Consider the following 18,201-nt stretch of genomic DNA (forward strand, 5'->3'; position numbering starts at 1 on the left):
AGTTCGGGCTGACTTGTGGCTACCATCTCGAAACTGTGTCGCTGAAGCATCTTGAGTAAGTTTCGTTCAGTTTAAGGAAGGCAAACAGTCAGCCTCCATTAGTAGATGGGAGCTAACGAATGCTCTGATCCGACGCAGCCAGCGCGAAGTTCTGGAGATGACATCAGATGGCTGAAGGGAAACTGTTGTCAGTTGCTTGCGAGGCGTCCGAGTCAGACCCATGAAAGGACATAGCAACACTCTGCAATAAAGAGAGTCTTTGAAATGTCCAAGAACGGACAAAGGTATTGTCCAGGAGCCTTATGCTGTACCAACCACCCTGCTCAACCGCGTCAAAGATACAGCACCGATGCCGCCATTCCCCGATCTGAAGTGTCCATTGTGTCCGAAGAACGTGCCTATCCTTCCAAATCAATGAGTGTCTACAAACAGGCCCGCCCACATTCTTATTGTCCTCGCGGGAACAATAGCGTTATTCCTGCCGTCGCCGGGCTGATGTGGAACAAAGAGCGCCTGCATATGTTGGAGGGCGTAGTTGCGAGGATCCGGACAAAGAAGGATGTTTTGCACGCGCAGCAAGGTCTGATGAGAAAACATCCGGAATCCTGCATGTTAGCGGATGCCTTCCATGAGTAAAATTGGATATGTCGGAGAAGACTGACCAAAGTCGAGCCCCCAGACAGGGCAGCGCATGGTGAAAAATACAGCAAAGGGCATGATGCGGCCCAAAGGAGACGCAAAGGCTCAAGGCGATGCGCTCTACCTTCGACGCCAAGGCGGAAATCCTAGATATCGTCTCTGTGTCAGCTCGTCCAATCAAACCTCACCCTTTTAACCAAACGCGCGACATGAATCTCCACTCAGAGGATAACATTTGTCCGTAATTTGTGCGACGACCATCGCTGCCTTTTGGGCAGGAGGCTGTTGGCATGTCGGTCAAAACAAGCAATCGTAGTAATTCTCACTCTTTTTCATCATCACTGGAGACTTGGGGCAAAGAGAGATGCGGAAAACTGACCTCTGGTGTGATTAAGGGGAGTCTGCAATGGTCCGGCTTAGGCCTCAAAATAATCTCCCTACATATTCGATCGGCGTCAGCAAGCTCACTGAAGTTCAATTCAATCGATGCAAGAGGAAGGCAGTCTCCACTCAGACTGTTTCAACCAGTCCGTCATGTGCGCGACGGCACATCGCTACCCGGTTGGGCAGGAGGCTGTTCGCATATTGGAGGATAACATCGCAATCATAGTAAATCGTTGCAATCAGCGTGGGGAGGGGATTTGGAGGGAGCGGAAGGGGATGTTTCAAGACTTGCCTTATTCGCGAGAATGGAAGGCTTTGCTTTGCACCCGCGCTGCCCAGTGTTTTTTTCTACATCCAAAGCTCGACAGCGGAGATTCGAGTTGCTGTTGTGGTGTGCAGAGAGCGCCGCCTCGAAAGCCGCGGCGTGTCACCGACAGTGATGTCGCCAAATACCGGGACCCGTACTTAGAGATCTTCCAAATCAGCGAGGTGGACACCAGAAGCGTGGAAAATGTTTTCTGTGGCTTCCAAAGTAGTCAGACCGTTCTCAGTATGTTTTGTTTGTTGCTTCTTCGGCCCCTTGCCTCAATGTCGAGTTGGGTTGTCATCATGAAAGATGGGAGGAAAGCGGGAGAGGGGGCGAACTTGCCATGACGTTTACTTTGATAACAGCCGCGATGGAGGGTCTGCAAGAGTGGGTATCGCGTCGCTGCAGTCGGCTGCGAAGTGGATGGAGCGACGAGCAGGAGGAGCCTGGACGCTTGCAATGAAGAGCCTTCAACGGGAGATAAACACAAGCTAGGCATTTCATTCTTTCTAGAGACTTACACTGGCTGAGCCTTTCGAGCCGCGGAGGCAGCGAGGAGCTGTGAGGGGCGTTGTTGTGGATCTGTCTTCGAAGTGTGTGGTCGTGAGGGAAGACCGCGCGCCGAGGGCGAGCGAGAAACACGCCAGTCGAGACGACGACCACTGGAGAGAGTCGTCTGACGGCATCGCTTGTAGGCCGAAGATTTTTGATGCGCACAGGGAGTTTGGTCGAAGGCGTGGTGGACTGCGCCTGAGCAGCTCTCGAAGATGGCGTGGGCATGGCAACGAAGCGAGCACTGGACAGACCCAGGCGCCGAGAGTCACCACCAAGGGCGTCTCTCGGCATGGCTCATCCTAGAATAGCAGCAGATGACCAAATTAGGATTCCTGCGGCTGGAAGACGTCTGTCACCCACCGCAGCGGCAAATGGCCACTGGTGGGGTCATGCTTGCTCGGTCATCGCTCACTCCACTTGCAAATGTCAAGGTTTAACACCGGGCATATAGGAACACGGACATGGCTCTTGTAAAACAGTCGCGATTGATGCTATCTACGAAATCCGCCACTTCTTGCGCCGGAAAAAGTCACAGCTGAGCCAGTTCGAAAAGCGACCTGCTCACGGCATCCTCTCTCCGACCTCCGGGATTTACTCAACCTTCTTACGCTTCGCCTCAGGCTCGCCCTCCAACTCACCGGCCTCACGCTTGTTCTCAGCCAACTCATCACCAGCCTCAAACTCGCGCACATCGACCTGCTTGTTGAAGCGGAGGGGACGAGAAGCCCGTCGCTCGCGACCAGCCCTATAGGCCTTGCTCATCTTGAAGTCGAAGGCCATTTCTTCCTCCTCGTCAGTCCAGGCGTCCTCCAGAGTCATCTGATTCGTCAGACTCACCTTTGCAGACTGCCATTCCCTCCGAGCCTTCTGGACATCATCCCAAGCGACGTTGTGGCCTTCATCGTACCTGGCCCTCTGCTCATGCCAGCGGGAGAAACTCTCGCGCTCCCACTCATAGCAGCAGTGCGCGCACATGGTTGGCTTCGCGCGAAGGCTCCTGGTAACTTTGATGGCAACCTCATTGGAAACCCCAATTGTGTGCTCGCACATTGCCGTGATCAGGGAGTGCGAGCCGGTCTTGGGGTGCACCAGCTCCTCGTAGTTGGCAAGGTCGAAGATGGTGTGGATGATGGACATTTTGCAAGAAGCTATTGCCTTTCATCCGTTGGAGGTGACCATTCAACTATATAGTACAGGGGCGCCAGGAGTTATATACTAGTCTGTCGTGATAGACAATGTCAGTGTTTGACTGGCTTGAGACAGCTCCGCGTGTGGATCAGGATTGCGTGTGCAAGACTTACATGCGGGTACCAGGCGACATTTACTATGGCCTACAGGCTCTCTCCGCACTCCTCCCAATCCGCGACTGCCGGTCTCCCAGTATCCAGAGAGCTTTAATCAGGCTGGCGAGGCGAATCCTTCTCGGAAGGCAGGAGCGGCGAGATGGGTTCAGGCGTAGGTCGCTCAGGGTTTTGAGGCTTTAGAAAGGTTTGTGTGGAGATGCCCTGGTCTTGTGCAGTCTTCTCGATCTCCTTGTCCTCAGACGGGTCGACAGGGTCGGCAGTGGTCCCAGAGGACTCGTCGAAGGATTGCTGGTCTCGGGTCTCGACAACGTCATTGTCCACGAACGTCAACCTCTTGACGCTTGTGCCATCAGCACGTCGAGCTGTCATTTTGGCCGCGCGGCAGTCCTCCCAGTCGGCTCTGTTATCTTGAAGAAGCTGGAGATTGCCAATATCCATCATTTTCTCCCTCGCCTCGCGCCTCAAGTTCTTGTGGGCTTGTCCCCTTGGTCTTAGCTCCCAGAAAGACAGGAGATGGCAGAGCTTGCTCGTTGCGCTGCGATAGCAATGTATGAGACATTCCATGCAATGCCTGGGCGATTCGATGTCTCCTTCTACGATCTTGTCGCGCGTCTCTTGTGGAACAGAAATATCGTGCCCGCAGGTGCCCCTGGCGCCCTGAACCAGCGCATGGTTCTCGCCTGGCTCAAATTTGCTCTGATCATAGTGACGCAGATGGTGGCAAAGGTGGTCGGAGCCGCTTGCGTCAAATCGCTGCGTCTCTCTGGATGGTGCTGGGCGGAGACCTGAAGAAGAAGTCGATGAGGGTTCTGGGTGGGACATGGCGTAATGAAAACGGCGCGGGTGTGAGCGTGTTGTAGCGATGAGAAGCTCAAAGAAGAGGATACAGGTCAAAAGCATTCAGCGTGTTGACGTTTCGGACGGCAGGATGTTGTGGTGTTGAGTCGGTAGTTGGTGTTGTGCGTGGATGCGCTGAGCCATGTAGGCTAGAATGTTGCAAATCATAGCCTCTAAGCCCATTCCCAGCCTCCAGTTCAAATTGAATAGGCAGAAATGACGTGATCGATGGCGCTTCTGCATCTCCTAAACCCATGTCGCCCTGCAGTCTCACAGTCCCTTCGCCTAATGCGAGAACTGTTCAACATAGATTCGGATGACACAAACACGAGGTTATTCTACTCTCTTCATCCTCGTGGTTTCCCCATTGCCTTTCTCAATTGTAGTATTGTGGAAAATTCCTCGTTAGCGGAGCAGTCCATTACGCGTGGAGCAACGAAGGAACAGACGTTGACCGGGAGAATTTTTTTCGTCTCAGCCCTTTGAGTTCGCGTTTGTTCCACCAGCATGGGCCTCTACCGGGCCTTCAGATTGCGGATACAGGTGGATTGTCTTTCCAGTAGTTTGTCGTGTTTGGACAAAGCGAACCTTTGCTCGGTTTCCCTTGTCAATTTATTCTGGAAATGAGGAAATCAATACGTGATTGCGCAGCCTGTTTGCATAGCTGTTCCTTTGCAAAATTATAAGAAGCTTCTCCTCTTCCAAGGCACAGGATGATATAAGACCTAGAGGGCCATGTAGTATTGTTCAGCATTCTTGATCTCATTGCTCACAGCATGCATAGTATGCAGATACCGTTAGAGTTACTTTGGTAGTATAAGACGACGAAAGAAGTGTTATCTGTGCATTGCATGCTGGGTGGAGAGTAGCGTTGCAGGATGGGAGAAAGAAGCAGGACGAGAGGTGGGAGAGATGATATTGGAGGTGTCGAAAAGGCCAAGTGCCTGGGTGCTGAGCACATCCGACCATCGACCGCCGTCCTGCGCCGTTACACAGCATTCCAAAACACCCACCTCAAGCAATCCTTGATCTCAACACCATCACTCTACTGCCACGACCAGGAACCAACTCCACCTCTTTGACTCGCCTGTGATCCAGTCTTTGACCTTTTACGATTCCATAAATGCGTTTTCCTTCGACCTCTCGTTCCAACGCCCCTGCGATGCGCTTAGCGCTTCGTGCGAAGCACGCAGGAATCCTCGACATGTCGACGGAGCTGTTCCGCGAAACAGCCCAGTACTTCGACTCGAAGGACTTGCAAAGTCTGTGCTTGACCTGTTGCAAGACTATTCAGGACATTCAGGCCGTCTTGTTCCAACACCCGTCCATCCACATTTTGCGCGACCATCTGAAGCTCCAGCTTTTCGTCAAATCATGCTACTCCACTGGATCTGCCCGCGTGCTCCACGTTCAAAACTTGTGCATCGAGTACAGTCCCATGGACGACAGTATATACCAACCACAGGTCCCGCGCATGGCCATGGTCCCGCGCCTTGGCGGCGCTTAGCCCTCCTCCGCCAACTTTTATGCGCTTGCTCCAAACTCAAGGTGCTGCATTTGGAGGTCTTTGGAGATATCCTGCCAGTCATGTGAGTTCCTGGCGGCTTTCAAAACGTGAGAAGGCTTTTCCTGCGACGCCTTGCCCATGGATACGGGCAATCTACTTCGAACTCTGTTGACAACTCCCGCGACATCTCGATGAAGAACCTCATGTAGCTTCTCAAATTACCCAGGCTACAGTAAATCACTCTCAATAACTACAGTTCTCTCCAGGACGTCGGCCTCGTCTCATCCACACACGCCAGCCAATTCACGCCCAAAGGGCTCACACCCATCAAGACTACTTTGGCTCCAGAGACCTATTGCACGATTCGAGGTGCAATTTTCTCTCTCTGAAATGCCTTCAAAGCCTTGGAATGTGTGGAATTGCACATGTCAAGGCTTCACCCACGGAAAGTTCGAACAGTTTCATGGATTGTTGACGGTCTACAGCGACAGAAGAAAACCTTGACGACGGTAATCTTGTCACATAACAAGGTGATGATGGCGCCGCTGAATGTAGCCTCTGTCGATCGCCTGCCTCTGGAAGAAGTAGTCTCAATTGACTTCAGTCAATTAACAAACCTCGAGCACCTCACCGTCATAGAACACGGGCTTCTTTTCAATTTCGACCCCATAAACGACTTGGAAAGGGCCTCTGTAATCTTTTCCAACTTGCCAAAATTTCTCAGGCGGCTTTACATTGTTCCCCTGGACAATTTCGACCTTTCGCTCCAACTCGCTGCCTCCATTCGCCTTCAAATCGAGCTAAGTGGTTTCCTGCCTGCACTTGAGTCGCACATGGCATACTGCCCTGTCAAAGTCTTTGGCTGTCTAATAAACACTGGAGAGGCTACTACCGTCGCAATTTCTAGACACCCCGATGACTTTTGGATGGAGCGAGTATTAGGAAGGACTCTTTATGAAATTTGGGCTGGATCATCGCCTCGGGAGGTCCTCCATCCCTCTCGATCAATTTTGGAGAATAACTGCGTTCATCTGATGTTCTCGTGGCACTTCCAGGCCCACGTGCAAAGGTGGCGACTTGGGGAGGCTGCAGCTCAGGCGCAGTGATAACAGAGACTGGTGACACTTCTGTGGCGGATGAGGTATGGGAACATTTTCAGGCGCGACTGGCATTACATAGAGATTTTGGGGTATAGAATTTGATTTTGGTTGCACCCGGACAATCCTGCATCTCAGTTCGGGCGCTATCTTGGAGAGAAAGCCGTGTGAGATCACAAAAAAGATCTTAGAGAGCAGAGCAGCTGCTGCAAGCTTTGAAAAGACAGCACGACTTTTTGGATCTATTTACTCAAGTCCATGCTCCCCATTGTCGTTCAAGCGTTGATTTTGCAAGGCAGGTAAAACCAACTTCCAGACGCGATGATCTTCTGGTGGCTACATTTATCAAAGCGCAAGAACGACGCCCGGTTGAGGAATTGACACCTTGTGTGCTCCGTGTCGACGGGAGATGTCTGCGGCGGTACAGGCGGTTGTGGCTTGACTGGCGACCATTTGGGCCATGGGCCATGCCAACGACCCAGCCACGTGATGAGTTTTAACACCGTCTGTCGGCGCTGCCTCTGCCTTCAACGTTGGACTCACCACCACGGCAACAGATGAAGCCTCGATTGTTACGACGAGCCCTCGCGAACCCTCCTCGTCCCTCACCAGCGATTGCCTCGGTCTCGTACTTTTTTTCGCCCAGGAATGCCACGTCTATACCCTCGTCCTCTGTTCTTTCCAATCCTTTCGTCAAAGCCCAAACTCCTCTTCCCATGGACAAAATGGCTGCTCAGAGCTCTCATTTTCGAGTCTTCATGTGCGTCTGGGCCACGGTCCAGGGTGAGGGTCCTCTTGACTTGCCAACCGAGCTGGTCAGGCTCATTGCCGCCGAGCTGCTCGCCAATGACATTGCATGATCCTCAGCATCTTGCAGGAAGGTATATCAAGATGTCAATCCTGTAGTCTTCGGGGGAATCCCCACCGTCATGCATTCGATGGATCCGAAGCTGTCACTACTGGCGAGGTTCCGCCGCAAGGACGAAAAGCTTGCCAAGCACCCACAAACCCTCACCCTCGAGTACAACTAATTCAAGGCCACTTTGGCCGCCCCGATGCTTTCTTGTATCAACCCGATCCCCTGTCTTTGAAATATGCATCAATCGACATACATGGGCGCACGTCCGCAACACGTCTCTACGGCTACGAAGACATGGATCTCGAGGACGTCCTCTCCTTTGAGTGGGCCTCCGTCCCCTGCAACGCGACATATTTGATGAGTTGTCGCTCGCGGCCACGGTTTGTTTTATTGGACCCGGTAAACGTGCTTGGACTACAACGCTCAATGGGCCGACGACTCCTTGAATGATTTAACAGCTTGTCGTTGATTGCAGCAGTGTAGTCAAGGTCGTGGCTTTGTCTACTGCTCGTCCGCGCTGCCTCTCTCTTTGACCCTTGTTCCACGACTGTTGTTCCTAAACAATGCCTTGAGACAACAGCATTGTGGGTTTAGCAACCAGTCTGATAAAATCTCCGCTCCACTCCACCTTCAGTTTCCAGAATCAAACAACTCACTCATTGCACCTACAATGGCTATTCAGAACAATTTCAACATGATCGTCAACTACCACTGGTCCTCGCGTCAAGACAAAGGCCTTCAGGTCTTGCCAACTGAGCTGGTTTGGCTCATCGCTTCCGAGCTTCCTACTCACGACCTTGCCCGTCTCTCCTTGACCTGTCGGAAGATTCACGAAGACGTCAAAGCAATTCTGTACAGATATGCCACGTTGGATATACACTTGTTTGACCCTAAGCTAGCTCTGTTCCAGCGGTCCTTTTTCGAAAATCAGTATCTCTTGAAGCATCTACGCAGCTTAGACCTCCGCTTTCTTGCACTCAATCCCGACCTTTACAGGCCGAGAGTCACGATGGTGGCCACAATTCCACGTACTGGAGCAGGTAACAAACCGTTCAGACGAGGTCTGCATGAAAGAGAGGAATTGAACTTGAGACGCATTCTCCAGGGAGCCAGCGGACTTCGTCACCTTAATATCGAGATCTTCGGGGACATGGTACCATCTGTGTACATCCGACACGGCTTTCAGTACTTGAAGACGCTCCACCTGGGTCGATTTCCACACCCATACGGGTCTAATGTTCAAAACAGCCTCGACAGCCATCATTTCAACAACGTGTCTATGCAAAGTCTGGTCTGGATCTTCGAGCTGCCACAGCTTGAGCTCTTGTCACTGCATCAAATGGGCACTATCCAAGATGTCGGTCTTACGTTGTCATCGATGGCCCGGAGCTTCAAAATCAAAACGTTTGTTTTTAAAGAAACTTTCATTGTCCAAGAGGACTTTTGCTCCATTCCCGAGGCCATAGGACACTTCTTTGCCGCTTTCAGAAATCTCGAGGCCGTCGAATGGTTCCTGCACCCTTACGAAGTACATAAGCTCACCACCGCGGCATGGATAGTCGAAGGACTAGGATCCCAAAGGAGCACATTGCGACGTCTGGCGCTCCGCGAAAACAACGTCATCACAGGGCCGTATAACCTCGATGACATGTTCAACCAAGTCTTTGAGGACACCTTGGCGCCCCGACGGGGAGTGAGCCTTGCTAAGTTCACGGCTCTCGAATCTCTGACTATTATGGGTGAGATGCTGACTGACAGTCGCTGGAGCCCTGATGCACACCAATTCGCCAACCAAAAAGAGACCGAAAACGTTCGCACCAAGCTACCAAAGTCCCTGAGAAGGCTCGTCCTCGCTCCTTTTGCTTGGTTCGCCGAGCCTGCGCTCTATTTGGCGGCCAACATGGTCCTCGGCGGTGCTTTGTACAGGCCCTTTGACGATGTCGACGGCAGCCACGCCTCTGACACTAGAGTTAGGGTCGCGTGCTCTCTTCTACCATCAAGGAGCGAATGGAGTATTCCTGTTACTCGGGCATCGATGCGCAACCTTCCCATCTTCGTAGACACCCACATCCTCTTTCGTTACGGAAGAGTCCCGACAATTTTCGACCACGATGGATCTATTCCTGAAATTTGCGAGACTCTGGCCACCAACTACTGGCATCGGTTGGCTGTAGCGCGAAACTCTTAGCAGGTGGGCTCGGATGGAACAGACTCTGAGTATGACACTGAGGACGAGGACTTGGAGTAGAATGCAGCACTGACCATTCGTCAACACAGACCAAGAGAAATCCAGCACAAAAATTCTAAGTCGTCATGAAAAGGCACCTGTTACTCGGTACATTTGACCCACAACTCCTCCCTGCATGGTCTAGGTCGCGTTGTTGCACATGCAAGCCCCGCCACATGGTCTGACGGCGGACGCGATGCCTGAGAGGGAAAGTCGATCGGCGGTCAGCAGGGATCGCTTGCAACTCAAACCCGACCGCGTCGCATCGCGAAGACACTTTGGACTTGACTTCAGATAACAACGACAAGCACCGGAGAGAAGGGTGTAGAAAGACAACGGAAAAACCGACGGAGGATGGCTTTGCAGGGGGAACTCGGGGGCCTTACTGTTATGGAGGTCCTGTAGGGTTACGGAATTGTACTTGTGGCAAAATGGAAGCTCCCAGGTTGTTGGTTAATCAATGGAGTATTTGTAAACTATTGGACTAGTGGTTTTTTGACTATGGTGAAAAGATCAGGACGTGAAATCGTCGTTGAAGGCGCCATGCTCGACACATGCGCAGCAACACAGCAACGCTGACCAAAGTAAACCAAACGTGTCTCGATGCAGCAGTGGCCCCTAGATAGGCCCAGTTCCTGAGCTCTAGTCAAAACATGTCCCCAGCCAGGTACGCAAAGAGCGACCACTATGAGGAATATCGCGTGCACACACGACGTCATCTTTACCAATCAACAAAGAGAAGGTAGTATTTGAACAAAGAGCGCTGCATCCCGACAATCTTACTCCTTGATTTTGTCAATTGTAGCTCAGGACTGATTGCTCTATTTTCTCTCCCCGACAGGCTGCGGAAAATGCAGATGGCTTGAGTGAAAGCGCTGTGCTCCAGCGTGGACGGCAGACGTTTACTGTCGACTCTAAATACGTTTCGACGGCTGCACTTCCCAAAACGATACTGAAGGCATACGCGGCGACTCTTAGGACTCAGAATGATGCTGCTGCGGGCGCTTTGTGGCATTTTCCTGTGACAAGCCGCAAAACAGTAAAGGGGGGTTTCCGCACTGCTCCAAACACACCAAGGTAGCAAATTGAATGGACATCGTCGACAGAGGTTTTTCTGAGGTAAATCCATGAACGCTGCGAGGCTGGAATTTTTGATGCTGTCGATAGCCCTTGATTGCCGCACACTCGCACTCCTCGCGCTTGTCAACACACTTGCTTTGTTCCAACCGCTTGTACTTTGCGCAGGAAAAGACGAAAGAGATGGCAGAGCCGAGGAGTTCGCCCGGGACAGACACATGGAAGCCTCAAAGCCTCATGCACTCTGTCATCCTGATCTGATTGCCATGCGCCTAAAATTCGCTCTATTGTCTGCATGATTGCTTTTTCTGGACCACTTTTACGCTACTTGCATGCCAGTTGAGGGCAGGTTTACCATTGCTTGATGTCTGTTGCCATCTAGCAGGAGCTGGCTCGCAATCTCTTTCGAAGGGTATAAAGAGCGGGCCCAGGAGTCCCTTCCTTAAGCGGGACTTCAAAATTCCTGTGCTTCCCTTCTCTTGTGGTTTTATCTCCAGATGAAGTCGATTGGATGGGCGCAACGGCGTTTTGCAAGGCACAAAGCTCCAGTAATTTGCTTGCTGTGGACTATACGTGGTATGGTTTTCGGTCTGTCATTGCAAGGATATTGCATAGGCAGTGAATCTGTTCCACTGGGAGCGATTGTGCCGGAGAATTCGGGACGTTATCTGCGTTGTGGAAGCCAGGGGTGTCGTAATTACGAGGGACGGTATTAAGTTTTTGTGGTAGCGCGACGGATGAAGGGTGTCTCTTTTACAACATGTTCCTTGATTTGAGCGCCTGCGATGAAAATTTTGTTAGTTCATTCAGCTTGAGACCTTTTGGCACCTAAAGCGGGGGCCGACTTGGGCGAAGTGGTTCTTCCACTGTGCAACCTTTGCGCTTCTCTGCAATCCTTCTGAGGGCCGGCCAGGAGTGTTGAGCAATATGTACTTTGGAGGGTCAATCCATCGATGGTCGGAACTGAGAGATACGTTTAGATGTTGAATCGCACTCACGTCAACTTCTGGTCCTGCACGTCTTCCAGGGCACGTGACGTGCACCTTCGCGTCCCCCCAGGTCATTTAACGTGGTCTACCGTTGTCGTGTGAATGGTTCGCCCAGTCTCAACAAACCAAAGAAGACTTGTCAACACCCCGATAAAAGCGCGTTGCAGTCCCCTAACCGCTCCAGACCATGTCCTCTCTCTTCCTCCCGCATCCCGTCATTTTCAAACACTTCTCATCTCTGAGCTTTTGAGAGGCTAGTAACCCATTATCCAATCTTGAGCCTGTTGCTGATTCATTGGCAGCCTCAACCAGTCAAGTGGGGTCATCAGGCAGAACTCCAAACGCGAGGGTTACGCGTGCCTCGATCCTCACATCTCCTTTTCTTGCCCCCAACCAACAACAACAACAACAACAACAACAAGATCGCGTCCAGCAATAACATCGCATCCCGCAGCGCAGATGGCTTATAGACTCTCACCTTACACTCGAAAGCTTCAGGTCGATATCCCGACGGGCATGAGATTCCTCCCGGACTACCCTGCTCCCAGGATGTCCGACTTGCTCGACATTGCGCCTGAGCTCGAGCCACGAAACCCTCACCGAATCACGCACGTCCAGCAGCTCCTACGCCACTTGTCGCGCGACCAGAGCTTCGAAATCGCCGATCACATTATACCGACCCTGTCTTCCGAGCTCGACCATTTGATAGAATCATTGGACTACGAAGAACCCTTTGGCTCCCTGTACAGGCTGCTCAACGGACCCGGCGCTGTCGCCAAGATTGTGCTTCTCCTGTCGCTCTACCAGGTTTCCGACGTTTTCCTGATCGGCCTTTTGGCCAGAATGGGCCTTGAAGTGGCGCATGGGTTGGGAATCATGGAGGTTCGCAGGGCTTTGAGACCCGCCCCCTATCAAGTCGTTCGAGCTCCTTTTGATACGAGGTTTTACTGCCTGCTATGTACGCGGTCCTTCTTGTCCGAGGTCGTGTTCCCCGAGTGGATCGAGAGCATCGAACAAGACGATGCTTTCTCCATCGATAGTTCGGCCGAATCCTTTGAGGAAACTGCCTCGCAGAACGAGGACAACTTTATACAAGACTTGGGCATCACCAGGCAGGACATCTATACCCTCAACCCAGATGTGGAAATCCTGTCGGAGGACTCCAGCGACTTTCTGGAGCCCTCTGCCACAATCGCAAACATTCCGGAGGTGGCTCTGGCCTACTGCGGCCACCTGTTCTGCATCCAATGTCTGAGGTACTGGCTCCGGATGTCCACCCGCTGCCCCGACTGCGGCGAACACTTGTGATTCTCTACCGGCAATTGAATCTCAATTCAGACTCAGATGGAATCCATGGCCTAGTTTCCCTCAATATCCAAGTGCCACTACTTCAATTTATCCGGTTTTTTGTTTGTCTCTCATCAAAAACGAGCCCCGATTCCCCATCAACACCGGCAATAACTGCAACCCTCTTTGAGCATCAGAACGGACACAACAAACGCCATCATGAACGTGGAGATTTCTAGACAATAATCGACCACTCTTCGGGTGGATGGGCGGAATTTCAGGTCGGCGTACGTGGGGATAGCTCTGGAAGCAAAAACACACCTAAATCTACCCAATTCGGGTTCTTGATGCACATACTCCGTTGCTTTTCCAGAAAGGCGCCCTCTGACACTTCGTTCGAGCACTTCTCGCTTTGCAACGGCAAATGGTCTCCGGAACTTACTTCCGACCTGGAGTCGGAAGTTTCTACTGGCAATGGGCGAAAGCCAGCAGTTCAGATAGTTTCAACACAGCTCTGCTCTCTCTCAATTTTCAATCCCTTCTCTCGTAATTGAAATTAAACTAGTGGCTTGTAGTATTATGGTCATTAAGAGTAGCCTCCATGTGGTTCTACGCCAATGTAGGCATGCCACAGCACGTACTGTTGTCGACCCTTGTCTCGCCTAGCACACGCCGCGACAAAGTCTGGAGCACCAACGTTGCAGGCCCAGTAGACAATTCCTTTACATTCTCGGAGACGTCCACTGACCTAGCCACGAGAGAAAAAGGCTGAAGGAGGCCTTTGCCGATTCACCAAGGTCGCCAATAATGCTGCCGTTTCGGGCATCGAGCCCGTCAACGAGGCCACCACAGCCAGTAGCATCGGCAGCCTCCCATCGGACGCTACTACGGCATCTCAACTCGCGAGGCGCAAAGAACTGGTCTATGAGAATGAAACAAGGCTCAGTGGTAGAATCCTTTGTATGTATATTGACAAGACCAAGAGGCATGAGGAGACGTCGTTCACTTTGTTCAGTATATTACGGGAATCATTCGAGCTTCTCTTTGGAAGTGTGCAACATAGAATGTTCACTTGGATCTATAGATACATGGGGGAGTTTTCAGGGAGCATTCAAGGCTCAGGTCAGAAAATCCGTCGTTGAGCCTGCGTCACTTCCACCGTTCGCCCACATAGTCTTGCCGGTCTCTTTGTCTTCCAAAACAACGCGTGGGCGACACTACATCGTCTTGCACCACCTCTCCGTCGACTGCTGGCCTCTTTCTCTAGCGCAATTCCAGGACCTCACTGCCCAAAGCGCCCGCACCTACTTCGCGCAGAGCACCTCGTCTCGTTCAATCCGCACCAGCGCTTCTCCACCACCCTATGGCATCGGATTTCCCACAGTACATCGCGACGTCTACCACCAATGTGAGCCTCCGCCCTCTTTGTTCCAATGCTTGGCCGCTCTCTAACAATGTGATTGTCTTCCAATAGGAGAGCGAACAAAATGCGGAGGACGGCCAATATGGTCTCCAAAGATAAGATTCAGCGACCATGGACACCGAGCAAGACCACTTCGAGCGCGTCCTCGAGTACGACACCAGCAGCATCAAAGTGTCGGAGGACTATCATCTTCCCAAAATCCTCCACTATATCCAGCTGCTGCCCACCGCCGTCCCGCGGGACCTGTCAAAGCTCACACACGTCGACCAGGTGGTCTCTGCTCTATCCGACGAGGAGCGCATCTACCTCACAACACAGAAACTTGACTTCGGAGTCTTCCTCGACACTGAACTGACAGACTTGCGCCGCGGAGCCATCAGGGCGGAGGTGTTCCCCCTGATCACAGCCAAGGTGCTCGTTCTCGCAAGTCTGTTCCGGCTCTCCAACATCTACAGCGTCAGACAGCACGCGGCAAAGTTGGTTGAGCTGGCGGAGAGGGCGCGTCTAGTCACACTCGTGGAGCCGCTGGTTCCGGTGCCGTACGTGGATACCGTGGTGGGTACCATCAGCAAGGGAGGGGACAGGTGCCCCATCTGCTGGGAGGGCTACAAGGTCGCGGCTGCAGATGAGGAGCTTCTCGACGATATCGACTGCGAGGAGGTGCAGCTGGCGGTGACTCGTTGCGGCCATATCATGTGCATAGAGTGCCTCCAGAGCTGGGCGAACGAATCGGGTGCCTGCCCTCTTTGCCGTGGAGTCCTTTGAAGCCGGGGTGATGAATGAAAAGCATGTTAGCGGCGTCTATTCTGCATTAGTTTCGGGCTGGATAGATGGATCATGAATGATGACTTTTGAACAACTCTTGTACCCTCCAAACAATCCATGTGAAGTAAAAAAGTAGTGTCATTTCTCCTGGTAGACTTGAGATTAGCCGGGCGGGTCCTGAGACAAACTCTGCGAAAGTGTCGACTTGGCCACTGACAAAGCGGTTGTGCCAGAACGAAGAGCCTTTATTTCCGCCTCATCCTCGTTTATTTTCCAGACAAAGTCTCTCTTGATCCATTTCACTAGAGGTCTTGGCCCTGCGCAGGCGTGCTCAACAAAAGCGCATGGCTTGCAAATTGACACTTTCTCTCTCAAATTTTGCCAAAACGGTCTAGTGCCGAGGCGCTGAGTGGTGTTGATTTTGTCGAGCAGTCGGCGACGGCAAATCCTCAACACCAGCTCACTATCACATACTCGAGTTGTCTTCGAACAGTATCACACGGTAGGTGACAGCGGATTCTCCTTTTCCGCTTTCTGCTCTCCGTACTTTGGCTGATACCCGCCGACCAGCACCACACATTCGACGTCAATCAAGATGGCGACGGATTTGAAGACCTCCCCCGAGCTCACTACGAGTATTTCTTGTTGGATCAAGCTGGGCATTTCAGGTACATATCCCCGTTGCCGAAACTCTACGCCCGCCTGCCGAGGCCTGCCAGCTCGACTAACTTGAGACAGCTGGACTAAATGCGCAGGAGTTCGGCCAATGGGACGATACAACAATCGAAAAATGTGCCGGCCTCAAATCTCGCAATGTCAGCTCCTCGAATTCGATTGCCGATCCAAAGACCGCAAGCACTGTTGCCGTCATCGGAGAGGGCTGCCATTTCTCCGCGATCAAAGTCCACAACCTCGTCACGTGTCTCTCCGAGGAAGAGTGCGCCCAAGTCGCCGACACCGTCTCCACGTACCTCGACCAAGCGTTCGACGAGCTCCGCAAAGCCTTCTGGACATTCGGAAATCAAGGCCTGGACAAAGTCAAGACAAAGATTGCCCACGGCACGATCTCCGGCTGCGTCCTGCTCGAAATCCTTTACGAGGTCTCCCGGGTCTACGAAATCGGCAAGCTGGCCTTTCAGTACTTCGAGCTGGCAGCGGATGCGAACCTGGTATCCGGCCTGGTGGAGCTTCTGGACGTACAGCCATACAATCAGGTGTTGCCGGTCACTAGGGGCCCTGAAGGCGTCGCCTGCGGTGTCTGCAAGCAATCGGCGGAGCTTTTGCTCAGTTGCCGCAACGAGCAGCGTAAGACTGAGCCAAAGATCTGTCTTTCGAACGACAAGAGCTTCGTCGACAGTCTCGAGGAGTGGGACATGGTTCCTCACATTGGACACATATCAAGCGGCTTGGACATTGAAGGGACGGACACCAGCGAGGAGAAGGAGACAGAGAGTCTTGCAAAGTCTGCAACCGCAGTCAAGGGCTCTGACGCTGCGTCGCTGTCCGACTTTGATGATGATGACTTCGCCATCGTGGACCTGGGAGCGGAGGAGTCCTCCTTCTGCATGGTAAAAACGCGCTGCGGACACTTCTTTTGCGCACACTGCCTGGAGGGATCGACGGAGCTCTCATCGAGATGTCCAGCATGCGGAAAGCTCCTCTGAGGAAGGCAGGCGGATGCTCGAGACTGTTTCTCGACAGGGTGAGGGTCGGAGGCTAAATTACTGCACTGGGGACATGATTGGATACTACAGTTGATGGATGGGGCATGAGAGGAAGACCACGCGAGGACATCCGCGAAGAACCAGTAGATACTCCGCAATCTGAAAGTTCCGTGGACACACCAGACCACAAATAACGTCTCCATATCGCTGATTCCCAGGAACAGACATCGACCGCGTCAACACTTTCCTGGATGTCTCACCTGTATACTCACTTTAATTTTTTGTCGACATTGCTAATTGAGATGTCCCGGAACGAAAAGGCTCCCCCCAGCATCTTGCTTGTCGGTTTGGCTCTTGACCGCGGACCAAACTCCCACCCACAACATCCCAAACACCATCATCTAGCCAGGCTTTTGAGCTTCAAAATCTGTACATCTCCAGAAATTCCTACAGACGTGCTGTTCCTGGATATCCTCGGTAAATTCGCCCAGGGCAGTCCGCCTCTGTCTAGTTTCGGATCTCTTGACACGACGACCCACATCTCGCAGGACATTGCCCAATCTGTGGTCAGAATACCCGCAGACCTTCTTTCCGGCTCCCACATACTGCTTCGCATATCAAGATTCCTCTCGCAAGTCGCAGCGGTGACAACACTCCTCACGTGCTCCTCTTCCCGCCAGCTAGATAAAGATATCTCGGATTGGATGGCACTGAACTCGAAGGGCTCGATGCCAACGCTATGAAACTGCTTCGCCCACCTTCGCCAAAGTCACAAGCGTCTCTCACGATTACAAGGTGCAGGAGGACCTTTCGAGCAAGCCATCAGTAAGGTCATCGAGCTCCTCCCTGGACCGATTGTAACAAATCTCGGCTTTCTTGAACGATGGAGAGTTGGCCGAGAATAACGTCGAGGAAGAAGCCGAGTCCCACATCGCCGCTTGGGTTCTGGACGGCCCTCTTGTCATTTCATTCACCAGTCTCCAAAGAAGAAAGTTTGAAATACCGCTTCCGCCTGGAACTCTCCTGGCTCCTTTCATCATCGCGTCAGACGTCGGAGTCGATGACGCGAATGGACTGAAGTTCAGGGACAGCCGATGGCACGAGAGCTAGAGCAACGTCCAACGCTGATGGAGCGCACGCTGACAGCGACGTGATGGACCTGTTCAACAGCGAAGTCGCCCCGTCTACATCCGGCAGAAAGTCAACACCGCCGAATGGGATATCGCACCAGTCACTGAGGCTGTCAACCACAGCACCACCTCCGCTCGAGGCAATTGCAC

The 18,201-nt window shown here is 52.4% G+C and overlaps 5 protein-coding genes across 5 annotated transcripts; 4 read left to right on the forward strand and 1 right to left on the reverse strand.

Moving 5' to 3' along the window:
* Positions 1-3,279: 3,279 nt before the first annotated feature.
* Positions 3,280-4,011, reverse strand: IWZ02DRAFT_510522 (uncharacterized protein; the record flags this gene model as incomplete). The annotated part of the gene is made up of 1 exon (XM_066770505.1): positions 3,280-4,011. One exon carries the CDS (start codon positions 4,009-4,011, stop codon positions 3,280-3,282), a length of 732 nt encoding a protein of 243 aa, XP_066618111.1.
* Positions 4,012-5,230: 1,219 nt separating this feature from the next.
* On the forward strand, positions 5,231-5,533 carry IWZ02DRAFT_494733 (uncharacterized protein; the record flags this gene model as incomplete). The annotated part of the gene is made up of 1 exon (XM_066770060.1): positions 5,231-5,533. The coding sequence occupies one exon, from the start codon at positions 5,231-5,233 to the stop codon at positions 5,531-5,533; it is 303 nt and encodes a 100-aa protein (XP_066618112.1).
* Positions 5,534-8,159: 2,626 nt separating this feature from the next.
* On the forward strand, positions 8,160-9,677 carry IWZ02DRAFT_494734 (uncharacterized protein; the record flags this gene model as incomplete). The annotated part of the gene is made up of 1 exon (XM_066770061.1): positions 8,160-9,677. One exon carries the CDS (start codon positions 8,160-8,162, stop codon positions 9,675-9,677), a length of 1,518 nt encoding a protein of 505 aa, XP_066618113.1.
* Positions 9,678-12,241: 2,564 nt separating this feature from the next.
* On the forward strand, positions 12,242-13,090 carry IWZ02DRAFT_494735 (uncharacterized protein; the record flags this gene model as incomplete). Its single annotated transcript, XM_066770062.1, has 1 exon — positions 12,242-13,090. One exon carries the CDS (start codon positions 12,242-12,244, stop codon positions 13,088-13,090), a length of 849 nt encoding a protein of 282 aa, XP_066618114.1.
* A 1,513-nt stretch (positions 13,091-14,603) lies between these two features.
* IWZ02DRAFT_494736 (uncharacterized protein) lies at positions 14,604-16,921 on the forward strand (the record flags this gene model as incomplete). The annotated part of the gene is made up of 2 exons (XM_066770063.1): positions 14,604-15,225; positions 15,996-16,921. The coding sequence occupies 2 exons, from the start codon at positions 14,604-14,606 to the stop codon at positions 16,919-16,921; spliced, it is 1,548 nt and encodes a 515-aa protein (XP_066618115.1).
* Between the last annotated feature and the right edge of the window lie 1,280 nt (positions 16,922-18,201).

This window comes from Phyllosticta citriasiana (genome assembly GCF_038021145.1).
Source record: "Phyllosticta citriasiana strain CBS 120426 chromosome Unknown IWZ02scaffold_19, whole genome shotgun sequence".
Taxonomy (NCBI): Eukaryota; Fungi; Ascomycota; class Dothideomycetes; order Botryosphaeriales; family Phyllostictaceae; genus Phyllosticta; species Phyllosticta citriasiana.